The following is a 23,388-nucleotide window of genomic DNA, read 5'->3' on the forward strand; positions in this document are numbered from 1 at the left end:
CGATTCCGTTTTACATCCTAATGTGTGTTGCGATTGAACGTGTCAGCTAGAAAACCGGATGCCTTCGCGTCTGCGCCGAGTAGGAAGGGGAGGGGAAAAAGAGAAAGAGAGGGAAAACAAGAAGAGGAGCGTTCCTCCTTCCGTTCGTGTTAAGAATTGAAAAGAATTTTTAGGGTGAGCGACGAAAGTCAAGTCGCGACAACAAGTCGAATCAACCAGATCGTGGGAACACGTTGTTTCTCTCTCTCTCTCTCTCTCTCTCTCTGGATTCCGTCCAGAGTTTCAGAATTAGTAATAGAATATAGGAATTTTTCAAAAAATCTTCGGAGAAAGTTCGAAAAACTTGGATCGCTCGGCTTAAAGAGAAAACTACGATTCGATCGTAGGGTTCCCTTTCCGGTAGACACGGCGCTGAGACGCGACAGCTGCGTCCGAGATGAATTGAAGCGGCGGTATGCAAGGGAGAACGGCGACCATTAGAGAGGCCACTTGAGCGACATTAAATTATGAACAGAAGCCCATGGTCAACCGGTGGTACGTGGTTTATTTCCCTCCTTTCGTGTCGGAATCAATTAGTTTCGTGCCTCCTAACTATAAGGGGATAATTAAATTCCTTTTATTAGATATATTCCCGTATCGAATATACGAATGGATGGAAATTCTCTGTTAACGGGTTCTCTCTAAAGTTTTATCTTGGAAAAAGTTGTAGAAAAAGTTGAGAAACCCCTGCCGAGATTAAAAGGGAGAACTGATGCTGATCGAATTCTTAAGCGTGGACGATATCAAACATCTGGACATCTGGCCGATTAATAACTCGCTCGATCGAGTAATGGAATATAAGGAATAAACGCGTGTAATCTGAAATCGAGTTTCCACTCGCGGAATAATCGAACATTTCACAAGGAAAGCAACGACCGATCGTTTCGGTATTGGTTGTAACCGTATGCCTCGTGTGTACACTCGTTAAGCAATGTCGAAATGATATTCGACCGGTCGATTCAACCACCGTTTTCTTTCATCTCTCCGTTGAGCTTTCAAGCGACACGGTTCTCTCGTGGCCATCAGCAACTAATTTTTCATTCACCGGGAACCGTGTCAAGTGAGCAATTAGATCCGAGGATTCCTCCTCCTCCTCCTCCTCCTCCCTCCTTCCCTCGCTATTCGCCGCGACAAACGCAGAAAACGGCGTGGCAAACGGAATTTTTAATACCACGAATCCCGCTAACGTCACGGATCAACCTTCAACCATTGCATTGATGCATTCCTCGGATGCGCACGTATCGGCCGGGCACGGATTCGTTTTTTAATATTTCAAACGTCGTCCCGAATCGACGATTGGTACACCACCATCGGAATTGATCGACGATCCGTGACACGGGGGGAGGAAGGGAGAGTGTGGAAGAGGATCGAGGGCACGGAATGGAGAAGTTAAAATTATTGACGAATCGAACGAACCGCGTATCGCTCTTTTATTTCTTTGGTAAAAATAGGGGATGAAGGGGGGGGGAGAGAGAAGGAGGGAGAGAGAGAAAAGAAAAAAATTCGTTCGTTAACGTGACGCGAGTTTAATTTCCGCGGTTCTCTGGGTTTTTGGCGGTTCGCGAGAGAAAGAGAGAGAGAGAGAGAGAGAGGATCGGTTGGCGGAGCGATAGCATTGCAAAAGTTCCACGCCATTTTTTTTACGGCCCACTTCCTGGTGTACGCCAATTTCGCTGGTATGGCGCGAGTCGACAGTACGCGTATCCGACAGAAAAGGAAAATTAATTCCCCCCTTTCCAACCTACTTAAACTACTTTCCACCCTTTTTAATGCGTTTTTTTTTTTTTTTACACTTTTTGAGCCAAAGTTTCCGATGTTAATTGCATCAGGGGAATGAAATATCAATGGATCGATACTCGTTTCAAAACTGGGTGGGAAGTTTGGTGGAGAAATTTTCAAATTTTCAAATTTTATCTTTTAGATAATTAACTTTGAACGGGAATCGGATTATAATAAAATCAGAAATAATGGAAATCTCCTATTCCAAATTCGTACAAATTGACTTTATAATATGCTAATAATACACGACCAACGACATATCTCTTCGCGTATATAAACCCTCTCTACAGAAACTTCTTCTTTATACCAATCTCAAACTTCTATTATTTCGTTTCGACCTGTCAAATTCCTCAACTCGCGGAATTAAAGAGAATCGAGACTATAAAATATTTCCGTAAAATTCTCGGCTTAATCTTAATCATCCATCGACTCGTCGATTTCATCACTTTTCCACATGGAATCGACGAAGTCGAGCGAGCTTGCTCGATCGTGTGGCCCCAGGGTGTGCCCGAAATTACGCAACTTCGATCGTCGTTTCCATCGTTCCATGGATGGGACACAATGGGGAGCGACGCGTCAACACACACACACACACACACACACACGAGAATCGCGCGTCCACTATCGCGATGCCAGACGCTGGATAAAAAGGAATAAACGTGGGCAGTCGGCCAGAGAATCTCTCAGCCTCTCCACCGTTCACTCCGGATGACTCATGTGCATCGCGAGGCCAAAAATATGCCTCCGGTCGCCACGCTGACGAACCGTGACGGACGCGAAGGATCGACGATTGCCTCGAACGGACGGAGGAAAAGTAGGTTGGCGAGCAAGAGTCTTTATTGGGACGAGATGTATTCTCTTCTTCTTTCTATTCTTTTATTTCGCCTTTCTATTTGGAGAGTTCGTAAAAATATATATATATATAGGCGAGTGTGCATTCCGCTGCCATGACGATAATCGAGTGACAGGCTGTAAACATACTAAAAATAAAAATAATAGGAGAGGGAGAAAATGTATAAAATTCCGTGTTCGAGAGAGGAAAAATTGGAAACTCGATCGACCCCACCTGAAAATTTTAAACTATTCCCCCGTCTCGAGTCGCGAGAGATCGAAACGGGTGTTTTCGAGTGCTCGCTCTTTATAAAAAATTTATACTCCCACGAGTCTCGTATTACGTATTACTCTTCCCCAACGACCGACAACCAACCAGGCGCAACGACCAAGAATTAAACGGCTCGATTAAAGCCGTGCTCACGTGACGCTCGCTCGTAATCGAACGAGAACGTGTGACGTCTTCGCGAGAGACGTAACAACCGGAGAGCCGTTCGATAAACGATTTCCCTCCCGGTATAAGAAGCTGGAATTTCGAGGAAAAACATCGGGTTTCGCGGACGGGAGCGGCGTCTATTCGTGATACTTCGGTACCACGATATTATATAAATATGCGACGGGCTTCGCGAACAGCTAACATATTGATCCATCCGTCGTCCTCGAAGGTAATGCGTACACGTCTCGCTCGGAAAGGAGGCGAGCGAAAGAATTTGGAATTGAGACTCGAGAAGAATTCGAGGGATTCGCGATTGCCAATTGTCATCGATCCCCATCGTTAATCAACGTGACCGTTGATCGGTCCCGAGAGATTCACGCGTTTACACGATCGTCGTTTGATACGCGTTTGAACGTTACAGAGGGAGAGAGGGGAGGGGGGGTTGATCATCGAACAATTTCGCGTTGAAAATATCGGGTGAATTGTTACATCGGTGGCTCCCCCTTCGCGTTGCATTTTTAGCCAATCGATAAGCGCGTCTATTTCGAAGCGTGGAAAAGAAAAGAAAAAGAAAAAAAAGAAATTAAGAAAGTAAGCGGATCGATAAGTTTTCTAAAAACGTGTTCGGGTTGTGGAAATTGGGATCGATGGGGATCGAGAGTGGTTCGATGGGCGATTCGATTTCGAGGAATTTGAGAGAAAAGGGGGGAAAATTTAGGGGAAAATTTGGAGGAAAATTTGGTGGCGCGCGAAGATCGATCGAAATTATTAACGTCGTTGATCGTTATTATAATCGGTTCGACCTAAATCGCACTCGCGTGGCGGAAGGAAAACGGGTCACGGATATGGAGCGCGGCGAACGTCGTTCGAATCAGGGAAAAGTTGGCGCAAAAAGGTTCGTTACAAGGGCGATTTTATTCGCGCGATCGCGACGAAAGGGAAGAAGGAAGGAAGGTATGGCGGTTAAGAAGCGAGAAAAGAAAAATCCGCAGTCGACTGACCTGATTCTCGGAGCTGAGCAGCTTCAGCTGTTCGTTGATCAGGCTGTACTTGGAACTCTCCTCTTTTCTCAATGCTCTCTCCTTCTTGAGCTCGGGACTCCAGAAGGTCTTGATGCTGTGCATCGAGCTGCCGAGCTTTTGGTTCGTCAGCTCGAGCTCCTTCTTGAGGTTCCCGAGCTCTCGTTGGAGATCGTTGTTCTGATGTTGGAGTTCACCGATATAGCCACCGCTGTCGCGCAGCATGTGCGGATTCGGGCTCTGTCTGGCCGATCTCGACCCGTAAATCTCATCCTCCAGGTAGAGTCCACGGTCGCGGCTACGTTCACGGGGATCGCGTATCGGCACGAACTCGCGATCGTGATCGAGGATACCCGCGGATGCACGATCGAGGCTGGTGTACCTCGCCGACATGCCCGCCGAGCTGGACATGGCGGGTCTCGAGGCGCTTCTGGATCTGTGATGTCCGCCCCCACCGCCCCCGGTTGACATACTCCTGCCCCTCTCCTCGAGCATCACGGGACTGGCGAGGTCCTCGTCGCGGGAGTAGTACGGACTGCCCAGCTGATGGTGATGGTAGCTCCCGTATCCGAGGTGCTCCGGCGAGTTGTTCCCGCTACGAGTGCCTCTCTTCCGACCCAAAGGACTGCCGCGACCGCTCGCGTAGCTCCTCGACGGGCTACGGTCGACCGTGGGTAGCTCGCCCACGCGACGACCGCTTCGAGGCGAACGAGTACCGCCTCCTGGCCCGACCACTCCGCTTCCGCTCGAGTACGGATCTCGCGACATTCTTTCCACCCGATCCCCGATTTTATACCCCGACCCAACTGATTTTCACTCTTTCTTCCCTCTTCCTCCGATGATGATTCGCGCGCGCGCGCGCGTGTGTGTGTGTGTACGTGACTCGCTAAATCGCACGGATCGTTCTCGCTTTTTCTTTTTTCTTTCGCGCGACTATCTCTCTCTCTCTCTCTCTCTCTCTCTACGATTCTTCTGTCCTACGCGATTCACGTTGTTGATGTAACGTCGCTTCTCGCGAACCAGCGACCAGCATGTCTCTCGTTTTCGACACCGGAGGCACGTGCGATCCTCCTCCTAGATCCGTCGCGATTTTTCTTCTATGCCACCACGGTGTCCGTCCAATCGAGCATAGATCCACCGATCTTCGACGCGACGTGGTCCCGACGCGGTACGACGATTCCTCTTCTACTCTACGCGGAAACGTTGGTCGACGAGTGGCGAGCATTGACGACAACGCCTAACGCAACGATCGACCAGGGGTCCGGAGATCGATCAGTTTCATCGGTTCTTCCACGAGATCCACCTTAACCGGTTCTCTCTCTCTCTCTCTCTCTCTCTCCTTCCCTCTCTCTCCCTCTCTCTCTCTCTCTTTCTCTCCTCCCTCCGTTTCCGTTTCTTCCAGCCAAGGTTCCTCCACCTTCCCGCTGGAAGAGCCGTGCCGCACGCGTGGCTCGTCCCGTGTATGCGTGAGGTCACGACCCTCGTACTCCACGATCGATCTTTGACCTTCTTTCAGCGAACCCCATCGAGTGGAGATGGATAGAGATCGAGGGGGAGAGAGAAAGGGAGGAGGAGGAGGACGATCCCGTCTCCGCGACGAATCCGTGCTCCGGCGAGTAGCCTCCTTTGTCTTCTTCCCTCTTCCTCCTCCGCCTCTTGCCTCTTCCGATCTCTCTCTCTTTCTCTCTCCCTCGCTCTCCGTCTCGCGGCTCCTCCACCGATACGAGACGATCTCAACCGTGGCGGTGTGCCCCCTGCGCTCGTCGCGTCCCGGTGTCCGGCCAACGGAGAGAACCGACAACTTTTCCGCGACGACTCTCTCTCTCTCCCTTCTCTCTGCCGACACGGGCGAGCAGGCCGGTCGGGGCGCGTGCGTGCGTATTTTACGCGCGTCTGTTTACCACCCCGTGCGTCTACACGCGCCGCGGCGTTCCCGTTTCGCGAAACCCGCACCACCTCGTCCACTCCCTCCTTATCGATCTCATCCTCGCGTCTCTTCTCTCCGGTCCGCTCCTGATCGTATCTCGCCTCCGCACCTCTCTCTCTCTCTCTATATCGCTCCTCCTCCTCCTCCTCCTCCTCCTTCTCTATCGTTCTATCTGTCTTCTTCTCGTTCCCTTCTTCTCCTTCTCGTCACCGAGCACCACGACGACGACGACGACGACCACGACGACGACGGCGGCGACGACGACGACGACGATCAACAACCGACCGAACCGACCTACCGCCCGAACCGCCACTATCCACCATCCACCACGACTCGACACCGCCACACCACTTCCGTGCACCACTTCTCTCTCTCCACTCGCTACCGCCACCGATCTAGCCACCACCTCGCGCGCACACCTACGTATTATACCCTCTTTCCCTTTCGCCCTCGGGCTCGCCCTCGTCTCGCCTCGCCTCTCTCGTCTTTCCCTCCGCGCGCACGTATACACACACGAGCGCGCGCGCGCGCGCTCACACACCACCACCACCACCACCACCGATTGGCACTCAAGCACACACCCCTCTACGAAACGCGAGAGGGAGCGTGGCCGCCGCGCGCGAGAGTACTACACGCGCGAGCTCGATGGACGCTGCGAAACCGGCAATTCTTTCTCTTCCCGTTCGAGCGAGAGTTTCTCTCCCTCTGCGTGCAGTACGAGTCTCGAGCGGTGGAGTCGACGCCACGCCGCAACACCACGCACTCACCGGGACTAAACTGTAACCGCGAGCGAACCACCCTTTCGCTTCAGCCGTCGTCTCGCCGGCTGCCTCGTTCCTCTTTCCTTCTCTCCTTCTATCCGTCCCCTTTCCACCTTCCTCTACCTCTCACTCGTAGTATTCGCTCCGTCTCTCTCTCGCTCTCTCCCTCTCTCTCTCTCTCTTTCTCCTTCCACTCGTCTCTCCAGGGCAAGCGGCTCGAGAGCGACGTCGAGCTCTCTCTCTCTCTCCGTCTACTCCCGTGCCACACGAGCGCGCCGGCCTCGTGTACGCACGCCACTACGATTCCCACCACCTCTACCACCGGCTCTACTACTACTACCACCGATTAAGTGGACCGCGTCGGCAGCGCCCTCGGCGTCGACGTCATCGACGTCGTTACGACGGACTACTACTACCGCGAGCACGAGCATCACGCGTCGCGTCGTCCTCGCTCGATTCCTCGCGCTCAACCCCCACCCCGCACGCGCCACCCCTACCACGCTCCCCCCACCGCCCGGCCAATCCCTCTCCCCTCCGGCGCAGATCGGTGACGTAGAGCGCGCGCACGGATCCACGCAGCGTCGATTCGGATGATTTTTCGACCACCGCTTTTCCAAACGCTTTTGTTTGCCTATCCGCTCTTCCCGTGGATAGAAGGGGAGCGGCCTGTAATGGGAAAACTTTGTCCCCATGTGGAATTTCATCCAGGGATGATCACTCTTCTTCTTTCTCTCTCTTTCGATTCAAACGATTTTTCTTCCTCTCTTCTTTTTTTTCTTTTCTCTCTTCCTTTCTTAAAGAAGCTTGAAATTTGTCGCCGGATGTACGAGTGTAGGAATTCGATTCGAAATGGTTCGAGGAAATGCGCGAAATGAAAAATTCACGGGGGCAGATTTATCTACTGTTGATCGATCTGGAGTTTGTTCTTTTTTCCCTTCGTGGGTGAGGGGAAAAAAATTAAAAAAAAGAAAAAAGGGAGGAAGAAAGAAAGAAACGATGAGAACCGGCACGGAATTCGTTTCGTTGCGATTGTCAATGGTTCGTGAATGAAGAGTCAAAGGCTGACAAACGCAGCACCGGATCGAGAGTAGCGGCCGATAGTTGAGGGCTCCCCTATCCAAGAACGAGTATCGATTTTCGTTTCATTACGTATTTTTTTCCCATTTCGTAGCCATTTTCTTTCATTTTTCATCTTCAAGCGGGAAAATATGGAAAATCACACGGAATACGAGAAACAGAAAACTCGAATATAAGTATATAAATCGAGATTAGCGTTGCAGAAATGTTTTCGAATATCGAAGGATAATTTTCGATAAATAAAAATGTAAAAAATCTCTCTCGAGATGCCGAAAATTTTCGATGGAAACGTGTCGAGGTGGCGCCCAAGATTCGTGACACGTTCCTGGATGCACGTTCCACTTCGCAGTCCCTCGTCTCACCCCTCTAGCGTCCGCCGACCCGGCGTACGACATTGCAATCAATGAAGCTACGATTCACCGACCAGTGCCGTATCACACTCTTCTCTCTTACGTTCCCATTTTCGTATAAATACGGAATACGGAAATACCATTGATTTCCCCTAATCTCGTAAAAAAAAAAAAAAATAATAATAATCACCTCGCAAACACCTCGACGAGAAGAAGAGAAGAATCGTGCGTTCAAACTTGTTTCTCTCGCGAGATTACAATTGAGAAAGAGAACGTAGGAAAAACGAATCGTAAAGCGTTCATTCGAGATCGAACGAATATATAATTCTCGACTCCTATGCTTCTCTCTCACTCTTTCTCTTTCTCTCTCTTCCCTCGCCCCTTCCACGTTGTTGCGAGTTTCGTATCGATCCCACGCAGAATTGGGAAATCGTGACCGTTTCTCGGTCGAAGAATTTAGAGCGAAAAGACGCGCGTGTTCGTGGAGAAAAGTTAAGGGATCGTTGCCACGACGGAGAAACGCGCATGCTCGCGTTTTACGATCGGGCCACCGGCTTCTTTGACCAACACGGACCTTCTCCACGTTTTTCATTCCGTCCTAATCTCCGCCAAGGATGGATGGACCCACCTTCGAATCTCGCGTTTTCCTCCTTCGAACTCGTGTTTGCTCGATGACTCAAGAGGGGGCTGCTTACGTGGAATATAGAAAGAGAAACCAGAGAGAATCCATTGTCCATTGATACGTTTTTTTCATATTATGCGGATGATCCGATGTCACCGGTGAAATTAAAGTTTCCTCCTCCTAGTTCGGATTGAGATTCGTCTCGGGAGGGAGGAAGCTTGGCGAGTAGAATAACATAGAAATTTTGTTTACGCGTTCAAGAGATAGATGAAAAAAAAAAAAAGAAAAGAAAAGAAAGAAAGAAAGAAAGAAAGAAAGAAAATCACGTGTCATTCGACTAGTAATCGCTATGATCTATCGGCGTTTCCGTTATCGCGAACTCTCGATCATCGACCTTTGCACTTCGATGCCTCGCCGCCTCTACATTGGCCAAAGATAACGCATCGCGCTTCGGTGAACTTCATTCACCAATTAATTTAGACATAAATTACGTCTTCCCATTCGGATGGGATTAATTTCTAACGGAAACGTATTTGAATATCTTTTATCTCGAAGTGCATTTTTATTATCTCGTAATTTTAATTTTAATTTAATTAATTTCGATATTCTTAAATATCAGGGATTTAAGGCTGCTCGTTGGATTGAAAGACAACCGATACAAGTATTATGATTTTGCAGGGGAAATTGAGTTTCCAAGTGTTTCGTAACAACGTGCAAGAAGATTAGACATTAAGAATCCAAGATCGCTTGGATTGAAATTCTATCGCGGCAAGTAATGACAATTCTTTGCCAAACTTGGATCGTGTTATTCTTACGGCGATAAACGAGCAATATATATCTCCTTAATATCTTCGTTCTATATATCTTCGTTATATCGATTAAACGAGCCGTCGTTCGATCTCGTTATCTATATTTTGCGTTAAGTTATTACACAATTATAGTAAGATATCTGTCTTCAATCCAACCATCAATCCGATATTTCACGGTGTCCGATTTAGGAATAACACGTACCCTCTCACGGTGTACAATTAAGAAATTGTTCGAATTTGTCGCATCCCGTTAAAAGTGGAATGTCGCAAGTATGAGGTTTCCTCTCATTTCGTTAACAAGATTATCCATAACCATCTTCCGAGGAAGAGTAGGTCCCCCCCCGTATACAAGTTCTACTACGAGTCACAGACTTTTAACCTCCTCTTCAATTTCTTAAACTTAAAACTCTTAAAACTCTTTCGAACGAAAAATAAAATAGATCGTCCTCCGCAACAAAAGAAGAAGAAAAAGAGGAAGAAAAAGAAGAAGAAAAATCTACATAAATCTCGTTGCTCCACCATCCTCTTCCACCCATAAAAATTCCAACGTTCGTGATGTCAACGTTCCATTAACTCGATTGAAGAGAGCGTGGACCGCGAGAGGCTGTCTCGTCCACACGGGAAAGAAGTTCGTTTAAGGACGCGGTCGAACCGTGGACTGGTTGTTCCCACTTGACCGTGAGCACGTCACCAGGCGAAGCGATGAAAGTTAAGTGGCGCGGTGTAAGGTCGTTACCACTTTCGTTACCGTACGCGTCGTTCTCTGCGTTCAGTAGACGATCATCACTCGTTGGCGTCGCATCGTTCCCTCCACCGTCCGACACCTGTTCCTCAAAAAAAGCATCGATCGACATGGGAGTCGGATGGCTGTTTCCGTGTCTGTTGATCGTTCTCGGCCATAGGGCTGACTCGTTGAACCCGGACGTTGGCCCCTGGGTCCAACCCACTCACGGCGAGCCCTGGCCGATGCCCAACCACCGCCACGTGACCGATAAGTTCTATCTTCTACGAGCCTCGACCTTTCAGTTGAACGTGAGTAATTGAAGAATGAGAAATTGAAGAGTCTTGGGAAGACTCGCGCGCATGTGTGCGTGTGCGTGCGTATAATTAACGTTTCGCGTCGAGCGTATCGATGCCTTTTTGCCAAGCTTCCTCGATCTATTAAACGATTGTTTAAATAATAAAGGAATCAGAGAATTACGCGATCCCAGTTAATTATGAAACTTGATTTTTTTTCTTTCTCATGATTCAAATCTAGTGATTAGAGAATTAGCGTTTCTCGAAGTCATTATTATTAGAATAAACATGCAAATTCTCCGTCCCGAGTATGTTTTATGTTAGCGTCGTTCTCTTCACGCAAGTTTCCTCAAACGAGCGTGGGGATCACCCGAGATAATACATGCTCGATTCCGCGCAATAATTATTCCTGGCGAGCATTTTTAAAAAGGAAACGGAAGAAAATGCACGTTTCGTTTGATTAAAATCCGCTTTGTTATCTCCGACGTTCTCTCTTTTTTTCTTCTTCTTCTTTTCTTTATCTCAAATTATAAGCTGCTCCAACGTATATCCGCGTTTGTTATTAGATGGTTCTGTTTTATTTCCCGTTATCTTAACGATATTACGTGTTCACGCGCGCGTGACGCGCAAGAAGAACGCCAAGTCGAGGAAGTCTTATATCATCGATTAATGCTTTTAATTGACGCAATTAAAACTTATTATTATTATCATTATTATTATCATTATTGATAAAATAATAGATAAGATAGATGACAATAAATAACAATAGATAAAATATTACGAAAATTGTTATTACAAATTATTGTCATTGTTATTATCATTATTATTAACGATAAAAATACCTAAGATAGATAACAATAGATAAAATTATTTATTTACTTTCTTTTTTTTACTTTTCTTTTTACAGGTGGTCGGGAAAACGTGCGACATCGTGGCCGATGCCGTGGAGAGATACAAAGCGATTATACTGACCGAGGCACGAATAGCGAAAATTTCCTCTCAAGGCCACACGAGATCCCAAATAAGGGACAACACGACCATCACCGGCACTCTCAACACTTTGAATATCCATTTGAGGGAGTCATGCGAAAAGGATGGCAACCATTGGCCCTATTTAGGGATGGACGAATCATGTGAGTCGTTTCAGAAATCGTCCAATTACGTTACAGGGACGGTTATTTCTGAATTCCCGCGACAGAACGACGTCGTTTGTTTTTTTTTCGAACGGCGGTTTATTCTTTAGCTCGAGCCAGCTTTCGCGCAGCTGGTAAACGGATTAATGTCAATGGGTTACGCGAAATGACATCATCATCATCATCATCATCATCATTTTTTTCCATCATGATTTTATACACATATATAAATACATCCGATCGTCGAATACGAAATACGAGTTCCAAGATACGATTAAACATCTGTTCTTTAAATAATAAAAGAATCAGAGAATTAACGGTGCGATTGGAGCGATGCCAGTTAATTATGAAACTTGACTTTTTTTCTTTCATCGACGATGATTCGAGGTCAAATCTAGTGATTAGAATTAGCTTAGTTTTGGACGTCTTGTGCACACGCGCGATAGCACACCTATCGTCCGTATCTTTTTCATCTTTCAAGTTTTTCCTCCTCTTTTCCTTTTCTTTTTGCTTCTTCTTTCTTTTTTGAACGAACAACAACGTTATATAGCCGACATAAAAATCTAGAAATGTTATTCCACGAAGGTTAGGATTACTCGGGACGACGCATTTGAAAGGATCGATCGATCCTTCAATGAGCACCGATCGAAAGGGTTTAAATTTAAATTTAAAATCGCACCTTTCCAGACAAGCTGAACATAAACGAAACATCGACGGTGGATCTGTTCGCGAAGACGGTATGGGGGATTCTTCGAGGGTTGGAAACGTTTTCTCAGCTCTTGATCCCGGCCGGGGATGGATCGAACGTGAGTACAACGCGAATCGTCATCGAGATGAATATGATACGAATATATAATATAGAAAAATATATATCGAGATGTTTCTTCCCTCCCCTTCCCAGTTGAAGATAAGATGCCAAAGTATCGTAGATTTCGCGAAGTTTCCGCATCGTGGACTCCTGTTGGACACGTCTCGCCATTACCTTCCCATTCACGACATACTGCTCACACTGGACGCCATGTCTTACAACAAGATGAACGTTCTCCACTGGCACATCGTGGATGACAATAGCTTCCCCTATCAAAGCTCCAGCTATCCAAATTTGTCCGCCAAGGGTGCATACCATCCCTCGATGGTGTACACGTTGAACGACATCCAGCAAATCGTCGACTATGCAAGGCTGAGGGGTATCCGGGTGATGCCGGAATTCGATACTCCTGGACATACCAGCTCATGGGGTTTAGCCTATCCCGAATTGTTGACCACTTGTTACGGTAATAAATTCACGAAGATATACCTTAATCGTAATAATTCGTATAGAATATCTTTACGTCAATTTTTCTCTCAATTCTTTCCATCCATCGAAGAGAATTTTTATCGTTTTTATCGCTAATTAATATTTATCGTGACGAAAAATGGTGGATTAGATGCGAATGGGAAGCTGAACGGTAAATTGGGCCCGATGAATCCGACGAATCCGGCGCTGTACGAGTTCCTCCGCCACTTATTCGCCGAGATCGTGCAAGTGTTTCCGGATCAATACGTTCATCTGGGCGGAGACGAGGTGCCGTTCGATTGTTGGAAGAGCAATCCCGATATCAATTCGTACATGAAGTCGCGCAACATATCCAATTACAATCTTCTCGAGAGCGAATATATCGGCAGGCTTCTTCGTATCACGGACTCGCTTGAGGCCAACACGATCGTTTGGCAGGAGGTAAACGTCTGTCCTTTTTCTTTTATTACGTTTCTTCTATCTCGTCTTATAAAACGGCCGGCAATAAAACCAAGTAACGAATCCTTGTTTCGAGATCGCGACTGAAACGGCTCGATCGATAAATATTTTCTCGAGCAAAAGGGGTGAAAATTTTGAACGTTTTTTTAATACACGTTGAATATCCGATGATTATTCCACTATTTCAGACGATAATAATATCTTTCATCGTGTAATTAATAACGCAAAGAACGGAACGACTCCATCGCGATTATTCAGAAAGGAGGAATTCAAAACGAATTGAAATGAATTTGAAATCGCGTTCCCAGGTATTCGAGAATGGGGTGGTGTTGCCGAATACGACGGTGGTGCACGTGTGGACTGGCAACTGGCCGAAGAAGTTGGAAGAGGCCACGAAAGCCGGGCATCCGGTATTGTTATCGGCCTGTTGGTACCTGGATAGGTTAGTCAACGCCCGTGATTGGAAGAAATTCTACGCGTGCGATCCTTTGGCGTTCAACAAAACCGTGAACTCGTCCCATTTGATGCTGGGTGGCGAAGCGTGCATGTGGGGAGAGTACGTGGACAGGTAATGGTAATCGTTAATAATTTGCTCCATTTCGTTTCGACGATCGCTCTCGACTTGTGTAAAATCGTCGATAGTACGAACTTTTATTCATTGATTTTCTCGTTCAGGAAGGATAATTAACCTCCTTTTTTTTTTTTTTTTTTTTTTTTTAAATGGAATAGAAATAGAATAGAAATGGACTAGAAATAGAATTGTATAATTGTATAACGCGTTTTCGTTTTTCAGGAACAACGTGCATCCGAAAATATGGCCTCATGCCAGCGCGACCGCGGAACGTCTTTGGACTTTTGTGAAACAAGACGACAACAATGTCGCTCAACGACTCGAGGAGCACGCTTGTCGGATGAACAGACGCGGAATCCCGGCGCGACCGCCGAATGGACCCGGATTCTGCGTGATGTAACGGAAAAGAAAGCAATCGGAGAATTTTGGCCACATCTTTTCTTTTTTGTTATATTTTAGATCATAGACGAATTTTAATTTTTAATCTTGATACGTGTGATACCATTTTCGAGAATCGATCGAAATTATTACAAGGCTGTTTATAAGGGAGAGAATCGAAATATAATTGAATGTTGAATTTTGTTTCTAGCAATTCTTCGTATGATGAAATAAATTCTTTCGATAGTTCGATTCGACGCGAGAGATATTTATTCAACTTTCTATAACTTTTAATATATCTTATCGTAGAGATAACTGTCAATCATATCGAGATAAAGTTACTCTAATTATATTTAATATTAATAAATATCTTTTCGAGTGTAGAAAAAATAAAAGCCAAAAAAAAAAAAATATGAATCGTTATCGGAAATTTATCGTTACGAAGATCAAACGGCCATGTTTTTCTACGCTGTTCTTCCGCCTGAGAGAGAGAGAGAGAGAGAGAGAGAGAGAGAGAGAGAGAGAGAGAGAGAGAGAGAATGAAATGACTGGCTGAAAAGAGGAAGATCGGATCGTCCAGGTAACCAACAAACAAAACAAGCAAATTCATCACTTCGTGACCACCTTTCATCCGCACACCGTCAAAATTTCAAGTGACCCCGGAAACAGACTCCGAAGCGTGTTAATGTCGTCGTTTCTCGTTAGATTGGGCCTGGTCCAACATCAGGGGATCGACGACATTAAAATTCGTGGACATGGAATGGAGATATTGGCATAATTCCCTATAATTACACTCCGCAATAGAAGAAAGTAAACAATTTTTTTTCATTTTAACAAATCATTCGTGCTTCGCGATAATTTAATCGTAATAGAAAATAGAATATTATATCAACCTTTCAGATTTTCCTCTGATACACCAATGGAATAATATCGGGATAAAATTAATCCATTTTTTTTTGTGCTCTTCCAAACAGCTTCGATATCCTAAATTGATTCTAAAACGATTTAATTCAATTTCTTGTTTGGCGCAAAAGGAATACTCCAGAGATATGTCGTGTTATCGCTCTTGCTGTTCTCCATGCTGCTCTCCACCATCCTGTCCTCCGCCATCCTGTCCTCCATCATCCTGTCCTCCACCCTGTCCACCACCCTGTCCACCACCCACTATCGTATGCAGACCAGCCTGCCCCCCTCGTTGCCCCCCTCAACCAACTAAAACAACAGTGAGTTTCAAATATATTATATAGTATTCGTTTATAATATACTATATAAATATATTGTATTCGTTTCGAAAAGTATAATACGAGTGGATTATTTATTTAATTTCATTGAAAAACTTAGCAAACCTGTTACACCTCTTTGCCGAGGGGAACGCAAATTATTAACCCTTTCGTTAGGGTTAATAACAGGGTTAATAACTTGGTAACTTATCTCGAAATTAGGTTTACCTACGGCCTTGTACGCCTTGTCCACCCTGTTGCGCCATTCCTTGCCCGCCGAAGGTCGTCGTTGCGTGTGCACCACCCCCACCCCCCTGTCCACCACCGCCTCCAAGCGTAACCTTCGTTTGTACCAAGAAGATAGTCCCCTGTATGCCGTGTCCACCGCCAACACCACCCCCCTGTTCTCCTTGTCGTACGATTTGCAGTTAGTTTCCCCATAAATATTTTCCAAGAACGAAATATGCGTGTGTGTGTGTGTGTGTGTGTGTTTTTTATACGTAATTAACGCTCGACGATGCGATTTTCTTTGGACACAGTGTCGCATTCCTGTTAACACCAAGGAGCAAGGAGTTCAAATGATTTCTTTCAAAGGATTCGGGGACCAGACTCGTGAAATCTAACGAGAATCATCGACAGAAGCGTGATATTGAATTTTTATATATAGAAAAAAAAAAAAGGTGAATTATATAAGGAATTATATAACGATAAGTTGTAATACGATAAAGTTATCGGATATATCAAAATTTAAATTATTTTTACAGGGAAACATATCTGAAATTTATCGAAGAAAAATCTCTCACGATAAGATAATGAAGATAAACGGATCGAAGAATCGTCTTGATCGACGAGGAACGGGATCGCCGTCTCTTCATTATAAACGTCCATCCGGCTACTGGATACTGAAAGTTGCGACGAAAGAAGCACGATGATTCCAATTTCGTTCATTGAATTTTTTAATCAAATCGCTTTCCGATCAGTGAAACCTGATTTTACCCTGAAATCGTCATAGGGAAGAGAATTAAAAAAAAATCGCACCGAAATAATCCGCAGAGAATTAATCGATTTAACGCATCCACCTTATTATCGAAAAAACATTTTTTTGTTTGAAACGACGCGAAATCAAAATGGAGAAATCATAGACGAGGAATTTTATTGGAGAAAGTCATCGCTATTTTTTCAATTTCAGATAATTTTAATCGAATGCCCACCCCCCCCCCCCCCCCCATTTCCACGCGAGTTCCACGTTTACGTTGCATCGGCATTACATTTTCCTCCCTAGATAAGTGCAACGTGATGCAACGTGAAAGAACTACGTGGAAAGGAATGTCGATGCTTATCGATAAATATTATCGATCTATTCGTATCCCATCATATCATCATTCTTAAATGGACGAACGTGAGTACGATGTACTTCAGTATTTGATCACGTTGATCGCAATAGAAAACAGGTACCATTCATTTTTTACTGTGATTTTTTTTTTTTATGAATCAAGTCACGTTGTCAAGGTTTTGGTACGGTTGCGACAACGGAATGACTGATTTTGTCGTATCACGTTCGAGGTGAAAATTTTGAAGTTATCTCAGAGTTTATCAACCTCAAATAAAACGGAAAAAAATATACTATATCACGTATTCTGTGTGCTTCTTTTTGTACATGATACGTAATAAAAATAGCAAAAGTATACCTGTGTCGATTTATTACCACCTCGTCCGATATATTATCTTTCGTTATCCATATTCCTTCTTTCCCATTCTTCCATTTCGATGAATTTCGACTAATGAATTTGAACTCGGCCAATTATTTCGAAACGGGAAGACGAGGAATGAGTCTTCTCTTTCTCAAAAAAGAAATCGATGTGGCTCGTGTATCCATCGGATAGGATGGATGGATAGAGGCAGATAGAAATTTTAAAATTCGAAAATTCGTGTCTCCATGGCAACGGGGGCCAAACCTTCAAACCTTGACGAAAAATCCAGCTGTCAGAGTTTTCTGTTTCTTCCGGCGGTGATGTGAAATCCGAGCTAGAAAGTTATTCGGCCTATTCTAGACGATGCTTCACTAAACATTCCTAAAAAAACTCTGGACAAAATTCCGAACGAAAATGAACAAAAGGTACAACTTTTTATCGACTCTCGAAATTTATTCCCTTCGATTCCCCACGATGCACGATGGGTCTGGTAGGGGGGCTGATCGAGGCACGGGGGGTGGGGGGCGGGAGAGAGGTTATCGTTCCTTCGGTTTGGCCGTAATGCGGTGAGATATTTTCGCGCAGGAAAACTTCAGCGGACAAAAGCAGACAGAGAGGGACGTCCAGGCGACCGAGCACCGGCAACTTACACGGAAAGGCGAACGACACCCAACAACAAAATGTTCAACGAGCCGAGAGAGTGTCGTCTACGCACAATCTAGCCGAGCCGGCTGTTAATACGCCGGTCAACAAATCCGTGGACGTTTCCATGCCGAAGACACGATTCAGTTCCCAGGATAGAAACAAGGATGTCAAATCGTCATGTTCCCCGAGGCTGAAATACTTCCCCATAGAGAAAATCAAAAAGTTGGAAACACCTCCGTCGTTCTGTCCCGAGCCGATGGGCGCTTTGATCGCTCAACAAGATCCCAATGAATCTGGAATCTTGTACATGTCCAAGAGTCCGGAGAGAAATCGCGACAGTGGCCAAGGTGACGCCACGGTTGTCGCTCAGCATTTGCATCAGCATCAGTATCACCAACATCAACCGCAAGTAAATCCATCATTTCTTTTCTCTTTCTCTCTTTGTTTTTCGTCCTCCCTCTCTTTCTCTCTTTCTTTCTTTCTTTCTTTCTTTCTTTCTTTCTTTCTTTCTCCGCCACTCGGAAGACGCAAGCGAAGAATTTTAACCGGTTCCACTTTTAACTCGATTCGAGAACGAATATCGCGCACACCTCGTTTCCTTCGAACGAAATATAAAAGTTAAAGTAGACGTTAAACGTTCGCTTCGAGCTACGATTCCAAAATGAGTGGAACGAAAGAATTAAGAGGGGGAATCCACTTTCAAAATATAAACATACGCGTATATGCTAATGTTTACTATCGAGAAATATAAAATTCTTCTGTTTATAGGAAGTAATTTGAGACAACCGAAAATTCGAACGTTATAACTCTCTCTCTCTCTTTCTCTCTCTCTTTCTCTATGTGTATACATGTATATATATATATATATATATTAATTTACTTAACAATATACGCAAAGATCGATCGAATTAAAGATTGTATACTACGAATATCGTTCGTAGAGCACATTTTCGAGGATAGCGCGTTAAAGTTAAATAAATTAATCGTTTCAGAAACGTGCGCATAATGTAAATTGAAACAATCGAAAATTTTGTTTAACTTGTTGAACAAATGTAATTTACTTGCAATATCTTAAAACGAACGTTATAACTTTACATATATTCGAGAATTAATTTACTTAATAATAATATTCGTAAAGATCGATCGAATTAAAGATTCTATATTACGAATATCGTTCATAGATCATATTTTCGAGGATAGCGCGTTAAAGTTAAATAAATTAATCGTTTCAGAACGTGCGCATAATATAATTTGAAACAATCGAAAATTCTGGTTAACTTGTTGAACAAATGTAATTTATTTGCAACACCTTAAAACAAGAAACGAACGTTATTTTAATTTTATATATATCCGAGAATTAATTTATTTAATAATATTTATTTAATAATATTATTAAATTTATTTAATAATTAAATAATTATTGAAACAATCGAAAATTCTGGTTAACTCTTTGAAAAAAAAAAAAAAACTTAACTTGCAACAAAAATTCAAATAAAATAAGAAACGAAACGAGTATCCTGTTAAATTCGAGGATTAATTTACTTAACATTATTCGAAAAGATCGATCGAATTAAAGATTCTGTGCCTTCTACGAATATCGTTCGTAGGAGAACAACTTTCGAGAACAATACAATTAAAGTTAACAAATTAATCGTTTCAGAACATGCACACAATGAGCCAGCAACAGGTCACACCTCGGCAGGTAGTGCATCAGATCGGTCACGTGAATCCGCACTCGGAGAGCGCTATGCTGTCGCAACAAGTTCCGAACCTTCAGTCTCATCGTCCTCACGTGCCTCACAGCGGCCGAGAATATTCTCCCCAGAAGAACGCTCAATCGATTTCCGCGAATCCGGAAAATCGTGGAGCTGCGACGTCTCAGCAGGCCGGTGGAAACGTTTCCGAGCAAATGGTGGAGCAAGGTCTCGTGAAGACCGAGAAGAGCTCGCCGGGCGTCGAGGAAGATACGTACGAGAGACAACCCGTGGGAGGTCGAAACGCGGCGCTTTACAGGCAACTGGTGATGAACAACAGGCAACAACAGGGTCAACAGCACAGTCCCCAGTTCCCTGGCGACGGTTCGATGGCGATCAATCAATTCGCCGTGTTGGCCAACCAGGCAAACGTTAACAATCCCCACGGTTATAATCACGTTCTCACGTGCGCCAATCTTCAAAATCCTCAAAACCCTTCGCAGAACCCGCAGAGCGTGCAGAATCCGCAGCAACTTTATCAGCAGATGCAGCAGAATATGGCGCAGCAGCAGCAGATGCAGCAAAGGGCGATCAACTATCAGATGCAAATGATGAGGAATCAAAGATGCCAGACGGCACCTCCCAATTATGGGATGACTTCACCCCAGGACGCGACCGCGACTCAGATGAGAAATTTGAGAATGATGGGACAGATGCAACCGAATTACCCCGTACAGGACCACAACACCGTTAACGCCGCCAATGGATTGTACAGGAATAGCAATAATAACAGCAACAATAATAATAGTAATCAGTTGGCCGAGTATTCCAGCGTCAAGGCACAGTTGAAATCTTACAACGTGGACGTGGTGAACGGCAATCAGACGTTGTACAGGCCGCAGAATCAACAACAACAGCAACAACAACTGCAGCAACAGCAGCAGTTCATTCACTATCAACCGGATACAATCGCGTATCAACAACAAATGCAGCCTCAACAGATGCAGCAAATGCAAGCGCAACCGTTTCAACAACAGTTGTACAGGAATCCGATGATGCAGGGACACCAGAACGCGATGGTCTACAATCAAGCAGGGTATAATCAGCAGATGAATCCCGGGCAACAGATTATACCGATTCATCAGCAACATTTGGAGAACAATCCGGAGAGAATGCAAGATCAGCACGGGAGGAAAAGGGGTTTGAAGTTCACGCATGGAATGATACGCGACCAAGAAAAATTGTTGGCCACGATGAAGCAGCAAAGAGTGCCGATAGATATAATGAAGAGGCAATTCGAAACGTTGTTGAACGAGCAACGAAAGCATTTGGAGTATCTGGAGCAGCAGGAGAACATGTTGGACGAGACGAAGCCCGTGGTGGTGACACGGAAGAGGAAGCAGCAAGACGAGAAGCCCGAATGGATGATTCATTTAACACCCCCGAGATTATCTTATCTGGAAATAGAGAGGATGCAAGAGCAACGAAGGAAGGAGAGGGAATCTCGCGAAATAGAGATGATGCAACAGCAACAACAACAACAACAGCATCAACAACAGCATCAACAGCAGAATCAGCACCAATACCAGCAACAACAACAGCAACAGCATCAACAATATCAGACGATGGAGGAAATGTCGCGTCAACAGGTTCCCGTACAGGCCATCAATCAGCAAAATTATCAGCATTATCGGCAACAGGCTAATTGGCAACAGCAACAGAGAACTTCGAGGCAATATAACAGTGCTCGACCTTATGCTGTTCCAGGTCCCGGCAACGTGAACGAATCGATAAAGACGATGAAATATCAACAACAAAACGTGCCCCATCAGTATCATCAGTACCAACAATCGTATCAGCAACCTTATCAACACGCTCACCAACATCTTCATCAACAGCCTCATCAGGAATATTACAATCCCCAACAGTATCAACAGTATCAGCAATATTATCAGGCTCTTGCTGCCCAACAACAGAATCGCGAACACGTTCAACCGTCCGAACAATTGGCCGTGTACGAGGATCAAAGCAGACCGTCCACGGAGCCGTCCAGTTTGTTGAAGATACGCAGATACAGGAACGAGATCCGGCCTCAGAGGCGAAACAACGGATTGCAGGAGCCTGAGATGGCGAAGAGGCAATTGGAGGAGTTCAGAATATCGGCGGAAATCAGGAAGGGATTGGAATACATAGCCAACCTGGCCCCTAAGAAACGGGTGGTGAGATTGAACGGGATGCAAGAGAGCAACGAGTTGGACTCGCAGTTCCAGCAACGTTTGATCACGTCGGCGTTGCCCCAATCCGTTCAAAGAATATCCGCCAACGGTTTGGAGAACAGTAGGAATCCGAACAACCCGCCGATCCAACGATTGTCCAACTTGAAGAAGATGGAACACGAGTATTTGAGGGAGTATCCCAGGCAGAAGCAGACGAATCCGAGGACGTGTTACAGCGTCCCGGCCGAAAGGGAGAATGGCTCGATGGCCATGGATCAGCAACAACAATTGCAACAATTCCAACACCAGATCCTCTCCCAACAACAATTCCCTGTTGCGCAGAACTCGAGCAAATCTTACAACGAAAGGAATCAACAATTGTTGCCACGTACGAACTCGACGTCGTACAGATTCGACGCGAATTATCCTCAACATTATCAACAGATGCAGCAATATTATCAAAATTCAAAAAATTTGGCTAGGAATCACGGGGAGGGCGATATGGGATCGACTCAAAGAATAGAGCAGAACAAGGGGAATTTCGATCACGCGGGCGGTGACGCGAGCGAAAATATGAATAACGGGGCGATGCATGGACAGGTGGCGGATGGGAAGATACCGTATCAAAGGATATATTACAGCCAGCCGGATATTCACGAGTCGAGAACAATCGGGGGTGTGAGATATTTGGCCAGGAAACAGGATTACATGCCCAATCAGTAGCGGATCATGACGAAATGAAAATTTTAAATTGATTTGACAAACTTCTTTTCTTTTCTTTTTTTACATCGTTTTATTTCTTTTTTGTAGTTTTGTTTTGATTGGCACGTCTTTTGTGCATTTTTTTAGAAGAACTTTTTATTGTCTTTGTATGTGATTTTTTAATTATTTTGTAGCGAACCCGCTCCTTTGAATCAACGAGTCATTTTATTCTGTGACTGACTGCTTGATTTCAATGGGATGTGGTTTGGATTTTTATGAATTTTTGAGAATAAAATGTTTTTAATAACCCCTTTCTAAAACCATCGATCTTTCTTTTGTCTCGAGGAAATATTTTGAGAAAGATAATAACAGGCAAGAGTATCGCGAGCTCGTCGACTCGGAACGATAACGAACGTGTCCACGAGGTCCTATTTCGTCCTATTCATCTCGGATAGTTGTTCCCTTTCGACCAGCCAAGTACATCCTCGTTGCTGGAATCGCTGCTTTTCTTCCTTCCTTCCTTCCTTCCTTCCTTCGCGCGCTCTGTTTCCACGGAATTTCGCTCTCATCTAGAGATTGCTGTCTGCCAATGGAATACCTTCCATCGACAAAAGTACGTTTGTCTCTCATCCCCTCCCTCCCTCCCTCCTTTTCCTCTCCCGCCTAGTAATTCCTAATTTCTAACGCCGTTGGAAACGAAATTACGATGTTGATATATACATCGATACGCCCTGTT

At 45.0% G+C, this 23,388-nt stretch overlaps 3 protein-coding genes and 1 pseudogene across 6 annotated transcripts in view; 3 read left to right on the plus strand and 1 right to left on the minus strand.

Annotated features, from left to right (window-relative positions):
• LOC122713193 (ELKS/Rab6-interacting/CAST family member 1) overlaps positions 1 to 5,709 on the minus strand; it is a 57,634-nt gene extending 51,925 nt beyond the window's left edge. For all 4 annotated transcript variants that reach the window (XM_043933420.1, XM_043933419.1, XM_043933417.1 and 1 more), the window contains exon 1: positions 4,087 to 5,709. In XM_043933420.1, coding sequence (XP_043789355.1) covers positions 4,087 to 4,872 — 786 coding nt within the window. In that variant the 5' untranslated portion in view covers positions 4,873 to 5,709. The remainder of the gene's footprint in view (positions 1 to 4,086) is intronic.
• A 4,628-nt stretch (positions 5,710 to 10,337) lies between these two features.
• Positions 10,338 to 14,741, plus strand: LOC122713195 (beta-hexosaminidase subunit alpha-like). Its single transcript, XM_043933424.1, has 7 exons — positions 10,338 to 10,682; positions 11,575 to 11,800; positions 12,488 to 12,606; positions 12,702 to 13,074; positions 13,228 to 13,517; positions 13,844 to 14,103; positions 14,329 to 14,741. The coding sequence occupies exons 1-7, from the start codon at positions 10,353 to 10,355 to the stop codon at positions 14,504 to 14,506; spliced, it is 1,776 nt and encodes a 591-aa protein (XP_043789359.1). The 5' UTR covers positions 10,338 to 10,352; the 3' UTR covers positions 14,507 to 14,741.
• A 144-nt stretch (positions 14,742 to 14,885) lies between these two features.
• On the plus strand, positions 14,886 to 17,389 carry LOC122713196 (annotated as a pseudogene).
• On the plus strand, positions 17,094 to 22,673 carry LOC122713432 (putative mediator of RNA polymerase II transcription subunit 26). The gene is made up of 3 exons (XM_043933864.1): positions 17,094 to 17,155; positions 17,981 to 18,449; positions 19,701 to 22,673. Exons 1-3 carry the CDS (start codon positions 17,094 to 17,096, stop codon positions 22,671 to 22,673), a joined length of 3,504 nt encoding a protein of 1,167 aa, XP_043789799.1.
• The last annotated feature ends 715 nt before the right edge of the window (positions 22,674 to 23,388 follow it).

Source organism: Apis laboriosa, unplaced genomic scaffold (assembly GCF_014066325.1).
Source record: "Apis laboriosa isolate Shangri-la unplaced genomic scaffold, ASM1406632v1 scaffold23_cov150, whole genome shotgun sequence".
Taxonomy (NCBI): Eukaryota; Metazoa; Arthropoda; class Insecta; order Hymenoptera; family Apidae; genus Apis; species Apis laboriosa.

Excerpts from the sequence above, each read along its gene's own strand:
- LOC122713432 (XM_043933864.1), top strand. The coding sequence starts at position 17,094 with ATGGACGAACGTGAGTACGATGTACTTCAGTATTTGATCACGTTGATC. Across the intron at positions 17,156-17,980 it reads TTGATCGCAATAGAAAACAG|GAAAACTTCAGCGGACAAAA; the intron begins GTACCATTCATT and ends ATTTTCGCGCAG. Across the intron at positions 18,450-19,700 it reads ATCACCAACATCAACCGCAA|AACATGCACACAATGAGCCA; the intron begins GTAAATCCATCA and ends TAATCGTTTCAG.
- LOC122713195 (XM_043933424.1), top strand. The coding sequence starts at position 10,353 with ATGAAAGTTAAGTGGCGCGGTGTAAGGTCGTTACCACTTTCGTTACCG. Across the intron at positions 13,075-13,227 it reads ATTGTTGACCACTTGTTACG|ATGCGAATGGGAAGCTGAAC; the intron begins GTAATAAATTCA and ends ATGGTGGATTAG. Across the intron at positions 14,104-14,328 it reads TGGGGAGAGTACGTGGACAG|GAACAACGTGCATCCGAAAA; the intron begins GTAATGGTAATC and ends TTCGTTTTTCAG.